Here is an 8,391-nt window from a genome sequence, read left to right as displayed (position 1 = left end):
AGAGAACGTGACACTTTTTTGTCTCCACACTAGTCTCGGTCTCGGGGTTGGACCACGGGCACAAATCGCCAGCTGTCCTGCTTTGGCCAGAGTGTGTCTCAGTCTAGTCTCCGTCTCCCTTAAAAAAAAAAAAAAAAAACAAGCATCTGGAGGCCCCGGGCAGTGAATACAAGTGTGAATATATTCATCCTCATGCTGCTTTGTTAAATCTCTGGGCGTAAAGCTGTTGTACCCCCGGTGCCCTCCTGGGTGACCCCGGAGGATCAGAGACCAGGTTGTCGAAACATTTGTAACATTTGGCCAAAGCAAATCTCAGGCTGCCTGTTGAATTGAAGCTCAGACCAAAGAGGAGGGGAGGTAAAAAAAAAAAATCCCCCTGGAACCCTCAAAACACTCCCTGTGCTGGACCGGGACATCCCCCCCCCCCCAATCTCCTCTTGTTCCTTCCTTATCCCTCTCACACACCGAGCACGGAGGCTCAACCCCTCACAACCTCCAGCAAATCCCCTTTATCTTTTCCCAGCCAGATGGGGCCGATGGAATAATAGCCGAAGCCCAATGAGTTCCATTCAATTTGTCATGCCGTCTAAAGGAGCTTGTAAGCTTCCCATTTGCAGTTATGTTATAGTAACCATGGGAGGCTCTGCAGTGTTAGGACTTAATTACCTCCTAATAGCTGTTGTAGAGATAAAGCCCCTCGGCCAGCATAACCCAACCCAACCCGACGCTGGGACACGCAGGCCTGAAGACCCCCCCCGCCCCCCGACAGCCGAGATCCACACGGTTCGTCATGTGTTGGATGACCTGCACCTGACAGTGACCTCTTCACCCTCACGTGTTCACCTGATATTATACAGTCATTTTGTGACTGTGAAAGGTCCCAACAGCTCGGATTCACATGACATTTATGGCCCATTGGTAAAGATTCTGAGGTCCATTAATAAATCTGGCATAGTTGGACTCTTACGTGGCGTGTTTTAACCAATATAGAGACAAAAAGTGACCCTGCACCCAATTGGACAGTCCTACAAACAACCAATCAGAGCAGTTTTGTTGTAATCACATTCAACTACAAGGCTCTCAGATGCTACTCTTCTATCCTTCACGCCATAAACCCGGCCCAAACGATTTGATTGGCCTGGCAGATCTTTGGTGCATAATGAATTGTGAACAGAGCGTGTTTTAGACGCTGGTTTGGCTTCCAGGTTAAGTCCCTTACAAGACGAATGCATTTCAATTTCGAGTTAATTACATCACAAAACCTACTAATGTTAGTGGTGATAAGCACGTTAGGACCTCTGTTGCAAACATGGGGTTAGACCTGTTGTCTTGTTCATGTGCATGTCATGTTTTTCGTATTTTCTCTAAAAAGGCAACAGTTACAAATAATTTCCTCCTTTGTTTGTTCAGCTCATCGCAAATAGTCTCATTAAAGAACGTGCTCCCTAATTCCAGCCTGTTTACGAAGATGTTTCAAGTGCACATTTTTCCTTGTTTGGACAAACCAGGTTTAGCGTAACACAAAGTTGTTCCCGTATCCTCCTTCTTCTACACAGTTTGGATTGAGTTTAATGCAATCAGACACCTATTTATCACTTTGAAAATGTTCTTTATACATTTCAGAAGTTTAAGAGTTCTCTTTAATTCTGTTTTTATGCAGCATCAGCTGTAATATCACCACTTTTATTTATGGCATTAGCAAGAAGGTCTTTCGCGTCGTCTTTATGTCATACTATTCTTATAGCTTTTTAAAAACTATATGACAACTGTAATATTTATATTTTTACACACCACAAGGAGTTATTATTTTAGATCATTACTTCTGCTGTTGCATAAATAAGCACACTGCATTTTAGGGGCATCAGCCATGCAAATGAATGCAAATCTCAAGAATGTGCACCTGCTCATTAAACAGGTGCCATTCATTAGGACGACATAAGGTATTTACTCGCGTTAAGAAGTAAGAGACTGACTGTGAGACTCGAGAAGTTTTTAGGGCCAAATAGTTCTCGACTGTCCAAGGCTAAAATCTGAATGATCATCTGCGTCATTGGCAGCGTGATAGAGAAACACCAGGGAAGATGACGGGATGTTTGAAGGGCTGAGATTAAGAACAGCTGGATAGGATTTATCCCCAAATATTAAACAAGAAAAAACTTTCTCTGCTGCTGAGCAGGAGGGAGTTTAAAGGGAGGGGAAGTCGGGCACCTGCAAAATATTGATTGATTTTTTCACCTTTAAACTCTTTAGTTTCATTTACTTGTTCTTATGATTTTATGATGTGACAATTAACTGCATTACTCTCACCTTCTATGAATGAATAATTTTAGTCCAACTTGGACAGTTTTCTGATTTCCAGAGGTTAGATTTTCAAGCATTGTCAGGACTTTTGTCCTGAAAGAACTGGAGATTTTTGCGTCCTTTTTAACTTTTGTAACTGCTGAAAAGAAAAAAACATTGAGAAGCAGCACAATTTCTATTCTTATAGTTGTATTTTTTTAATGAGAAAATGTCTGTTTTGGTGGAAACCTAATGTCTTTCTGAATCAAAGGATTACAAAAATCGTTAGATCTTCTATAACTCCAGCTATAAATGATAAAAGTCATGATTATGATAATTCAGATGAAACGGGTCGCAAACTAAGGATGCTTTTTGTCAGATTTTCATTCCACCTCCTCTAGTGGCACTTAACTTCCTCCATTAAATGTACAGTAAATTGTTAATGCTGCAGGCGAATCCAAAGTGGAAGACAAAGTACACTCACACAAACGCACACAGTAACAGCAGCGGCGGCGTCGGAGGCGGCGGTGGCAGGCGGCATCTCACGTTCCTCACTACAGAACCCAACAAAAGCGAGAATTTTGCTTCATTTCGTTCCAAGATTTGGCAGAGAAAGGGATCGAGGGGGACAGCCAGGACATTATTCGTGTCTTTCAGTTCATTTGGCTCAGACGGTCAGCTCCCCAGACAGAAAGAGAAACCTTCTCTCATGTTTTTCCACCCTCCTCTTTTTTTTTTGTCCCTTTTCTTTTTTTTATTTTGCAGGCAGATTAGCAGGATTAAGTATGGCTCACATATGCTCCTCCTCACTATTGGTATTCACCGCTGCACTGGGCCTAGCGCCACCCAGACCGACGGACACAGAGAGAGACAGAAGGACGGAGGTGACGGTGGTGAGGGGGTGTCGACGGGGAGAGTCAAAGTTGGAAGGAAACAGGATATGTTAACATCACGGTCTATACGCTGCCTGGCCTGGTTTCCAATCATTTTAAGCGGCTGAGATCGCGGTTTCTAAATTGGGACTACAGTTTTTCGGGGTAAAGCTCCTTCCTGTTTCAGTGTGACATTGGCTCTTGTGCACAAATCCAAGTCCATAAAGAAGTTGTTTTCCCAGTCCGCGGTGGAAGAAACTTGACTGGCCTGCACAAAGCCTCCTGGGAGAGCCTGACCCTATCGCAACATCAGTGTCACCAAAGCTCTTGTGGCTGAATGGGAGCAAATCCCTCCAGCCAGGTTCAGAAATGCGGAGAAAAGCCTGCAACCAGAAGAGCGGAGGCTTTTAAAGGTGGCAGATTTTTGGCAGAAACTAAAATATATGGACATGGAAATGATCAATTTCTTTTTACATATGTTTTTCCTTAATATATCTATCATCTGTCAGCTCTTAATCTGAGAGTATGGGAAATATTTTTGACAGTGTCGATGTAGCTTTGCTGCAAACTACTGGATGGAGGGTGAAATGCACTTTCCAGCCAATGCAATATAGAGAAAGGACCCGATTTAGCTAAAATGGTTGTTGTTTGGTGATTATTTATCAGTAGTCGACTTACAGCTGCTTTGAATTGAAAAATTTTAAATAGTCCATGACATTTTCAGAAAAAAAAATGAAATCCTGTCCGTTTCTGTATCTCTTACAGGTACCAAAGTCACATAAATTACAGAGAATCCAACTTTTATAGTTTCAGTCTTGCAAGGCTTGCAAAAATATTCCAAAATCTTATTATAGGCCTAATCTTTACATATTATTTTTTTTTTTTCAGACAAATTCCTGGTATATGTGAAGTAATAGGAATTAACTAAAAGATAAGTAAAAGCAAGAAGCAAGCAAATAAAAGCAGAAGATGAAGCTTTGTGTCTCGTTGTGTGTCCATATAGAAACACAACGAGACTGTAGGAATGTCTAATGAAGCAAGTGGTGGCACAGATAACAAACCTGATTTAAAAAGCCACTTCAGCTGCCTTCATTACCATAATCTTATTTAACGGCGGTAAACAAGCAAAGCAAGCGATAAGTAGTGGGGAAAAAATGTGCGTGTTTCTGTGTGTGTGTGCTTCTACTCACGACAACGACCTTGATTTTGAGTCGGTTACGGATACCGGAAGTAAGTAAATAAACAAATAAGATCCAAGCATCTGATTGGCCGACAGGACAGGTGACCGTTAGGAATGTATGTGACCTCCCACGAACGTAGTCCTGGTCAACGGTGCAACCAACCCACGTTCTAAATCAGTGCGCAGGGAAATATTAAAACCCCGTGCGTAACCATGGCAATTGGCAGCAGCACAAAGTTGTTAATTAAGCGAAAAAAATGGAACTACTTGACCGCAGAGCCAATGAACAAACACACACAAACAGATGAATAAGTACATTTAAGTTATTTTGAAATATTAGTCCACCTTAACAATTATTTTATTTTTTATTTTTTTATTCTTTATTTACTCCCTCTCGCGATAACGACCTTGATTTAGTGACATGTGAATATTTCCCATGACACCGGAAATAAATACATAAATAATTAGTAAATAAATATAATATTAATATCTTTTTATTCTCTTTGTTATTAACCTCGTTACATTATGGGTGTAACGAGGTGTCATTTTTCCTTGGTTTCTGTTGTGGTTGTTCCTCTTGTTATATTTATTTAATAATATAAATATTTAGCATATTTGATTTAGCACAATCTGTTGTTCTGATTATTCAAAATAAGCAAACTGGAATAAGCAATTTAACTCTCTGGTATTAGAGGTTTTCCACAGCCTGTATTTTATTACATTTTTATTTAGCTAGATGTTACTTATATTTTATTTTATTTTATTTTGATCTTATTTTATTTTATCTTTCTTTTTACTTGTGGTAAGAGTGTTTCTTTATGTGCAACTAAGCCACTGTGACAAAGCAATTTCCCTTGTGGATCATTAAAGTCTATGCAACTCTAAGTCCAACCAAATTCAGAAAGGATATTCCCTCCAAATGGCCTAAACTTGTAGAGGCAATTAGCGCTTAATTCCGTCCGACTGCACAATACCCGTCATATTTTGGGGACAATGCCGCTGTCAGTTTCATTTATGTCCGGGAGCCAATCGCCGGTTCGGGCCCTTATGTCAGCCAGAGGGCCGCACTGCATCGCTCTCTGCGGACTAATTGAAATATCGCGGATCATAAGGACAATTTTGCACACTTCATTAATTGACGTTAAAGATGCACCTCGACGGCAGCTGCTGGCCGACAGCCGGTAAAAACGGAAAAAACACACCACGTTAACTCCAAGTCCGCAAGCAGGAAACATATTGCGCCGTTTATTGGGCTTTTACTGGTTTTTACTGTTCATTTGAACTGGTTTACGATCGTTTTACTCTTATAATAACATTAATAATAATAATAATAAAAAACGACAAACGAATGAGAGACGATTTCCCCAAAATAATAGCTTCAACTACATTAAAGAATAAAATAATTTGTGTTAAAAAATAAATAAATTATTTAGTTTGTGTATTTATATAAGAAAAAGAAAATAACCCACCGTATTTAAACCAAGTTTTTAAACAAATAAGCTAATCGTAATGTATAAATTATTAAAATTGTGTCAGAGTTTTTCAAGGCTTTCGGTTCGTCACGAATAACACTTGCGAAATGAAAAAGGAAAGGCTCATTCTGGGAGTTATCATAATAAAATCTATCCACACGCGGGCCAGCATTTTCACAAGAAGGGGCCATATGCGGGAGGGAGTGTGTCTGATTTCACTTAATAGTGATGCTGTGTGTTGGTAATTACATCAGACTGGAGGACCCTCCGTCACCCTCCTACACCCCCTCCCTCCCTCCCTCCCTCCTTCTCCCTCTTCTCCCTGCGCAGAGCTGATTGGTCGCAGGGAGGCAGCCGGGACAGAAAGTGCGTCGTCCTGGTGAACCACTGGCCTCTGTGCGCTTCTGCCCGACTATAAAACCCCGCGGCCGCACGCAGGCGTGCCAAATGGGCTGTCAGATGCGATTTGGAGTAACAAGTGGATTTTGACGCTTCGGGTTTTTTTTCTCATCATCGCGCTTGGAAACACTCTCGGTAGGTGTTTAGTTGTTTATTTTACAGGTTTTTCTCTCATTTTATCCAGATTATACTACTCCTGTTAGAATAACATAGATCTCTTGAGCAGCGTCCGTGAAGAAGATGAGGCAGTAATTGATAACTATTAATTTCAAAAGTCCTTCAAACTGATTTATTACACCAAAAATGACGTGCTTATAATAACTTGTATACTTATTGTCTCCAGTTTGATGCATTGACATCTGGATTTTATGTTTCGGTAAATTCATTGAGAACTTTTTTTTTTCTTGCTTCTGCAGAATCAGAACCATGGACTCAGATACGAGCCGCGTGTCGAGCAGACCTTCCTCCCCCGAGGTGGACGACATCTTCATGGCCACGCTGAAAAAGTCCGTGCACGGCTTCTCCGGCGCCGTGTCCTCCACGCAGAGCGACTCTCCGCCGGAGCTCGCCGGCCTGCGCGGCCTCTCCGCCAGCGACGAGGAGTCCCTCGCCCTCCGGCTGGCCAAGAAAGACCGCAAGCTCCTGTCAGAGAACGAGCTGCAGTCGATCCGCCTCAAGATCAACAGCCGCGAGAGGAAAAGGATGCACGACCTCAACGTGGCCATGGACGGGCTGCGCGAGGTCATGCCCTACGCGCACGGACCGTCGGTGCGCAAACTCTCCAAAATCGCCACCCTGCTGCTGGCGAGAAACTACATCCTGATGCTGAGCAACTCGCTGGAGGAGATGAAGCGGCTGGTCAGCGAAATCTACGGCAGCAGCGGGCACCACGGCGGCTTCCACCCGTCAGCGTGCGGGACAATGACACACGCGGGACCCGTGCCGGGGCACCCGGCGGTTTCCCACGCCTCGCACCCGGCGGTGCACCACCCGCTCCTCCCGCCTGCGGCCGTGTCCACCGCCTCGCTATCCGCGCCCGGCATCTCCGCCGTCACTTCAGTCAGACCCCACCACGGACTCCTCAAAGCGCCCACGCCTGGCGCGGGGCCTCTGGGCAGCAGTTTCCAGCACTGGGGCGTCAGCACCGGAATGCCTTGTCCGTGCAGCATGTGCCAAGTTCCGCCTCCGCATGTGTCCAGCATGAGCACCGTCACCATGCCGAGGCTGGCCAGCGACTCCAAGTGACTCCAGACTAAGTGGAACTTTTTTTTTTTTTTTTTTCCGGGCTTTGTTACAGACTGTCCCCCCCTCCCGCACTGTCACGCTTTTATTTTATTTATCTTTTGTTGCTGAATCCGTGGCGTCCACGGAGCCAGTAAAGACTGTTGATTTTCCTCGCTGGGACTTTGGGGTTTTTACGACTAACTTAGTGTTTTACGGTAATTAATCTCCCTTGTAACAGGTGTTTCTTCGCAGAGCTCCTTCAACGCAACAGGTTATTACTGGAAATGTTTGATGGCCCCCACACTTAATATCTCTCTTTACAGATCAAATTGAATCTCTGGTGATTAGTTGATTTCCGCTCTGTGGGCCTGTGGGGAGAAACGTCCCCAACACGAATCAAACCACAGATCTAGATTGTAAATATGTAGATGGATTATTCTGTTTAAATAGATATTATATATTAGAGTCTTGTCGATGTGTGGGAAGACTCCCCCACCCCTCACATGTTGCACCTGCTTCATTCTGTCCATCTTATTCAACGCTTCTCTCCTTATTTTCCTCCCCGGTAGATTCATTCATCCTTCACCGCAAACAATGACCACTTCTTTATTTTTTTAATTAAAAAAGAAAAGAAAAGAAAATGATATTTATTTACTTATTTTGGACTGGAAATTCAGCTGATCATGTTGGGGTTTGAAATGTAAAATAAAGATGGTTAATTGAAAATGAGTAAAGTGTTTTGATGGGTTTCTTTTCAGTCTGCAATACTTTTTTTATCGAGAAAATGTGTGAATGTAGATTTAAAACAGTTTAAAACAACATTTTTATAGAGATTTAGATCACATGACAAAAGAGATTTGTACGTAAACCAGTGAGGTTTATCCCAATTTTAAAAGAAAAGATTTATAAGTGCACTCGAGTAGAGATTGGAAGTTATGGATCCACTAGTCATTCATTAAAATAG

The 8,391-nt window shown here is 42.7% G+C and overlaps 1 protein-coding gene across 1 annotated transcript; it reads left to right on the top strand.

The window, feature by feature from the left end:
- The first annotated feature begins 6,211 nt into the window (after positions 1-6,211).
- olig2 (oligodendrocyte lineage transcription factor 2) lies at positions 6,212-8,156 on the top strand. Its single transcript, XM_047600962.1, has 2 exons — positions 6,212-6,338; positions 6,620-8,156. The coding sequence occupies exon 2, from the start codon at positions 6,630-6,632 to the stop codon at positions 7,446-7,448; it is 819 nt and encodes a 272-aa protein (XP_047456918.1). The 5' UTR covers positions 6,212-6,338; positions 6,620-6,629; the 3' UTR covers positions 7,449-8,156.
- The last annotated feature ends 235 nt before the right edge of the window (positions 8,157-8,391 follow it).

The sequence above is a fragment of the Mugil cephalus genome, chromosome 12 (genome assembly GCF_022458985.1).
Source record: "Mugil cephalus isolate CIBA_MC_2020 chromosome 12, CIBA_Mcephalus_1.1, whole genome shotgun sequence".
NCBI lineage: Eukaryota > Metazoa > Chordata > Actinopteri > Mugiliformes > Mugilidae > Mugil > Mugil cephalus.
The sequence above is the reverse complement of the archived record's forward strand: the minus strand, read 5'-3'. Positions and strand labels throughout refer to the sequence as shown.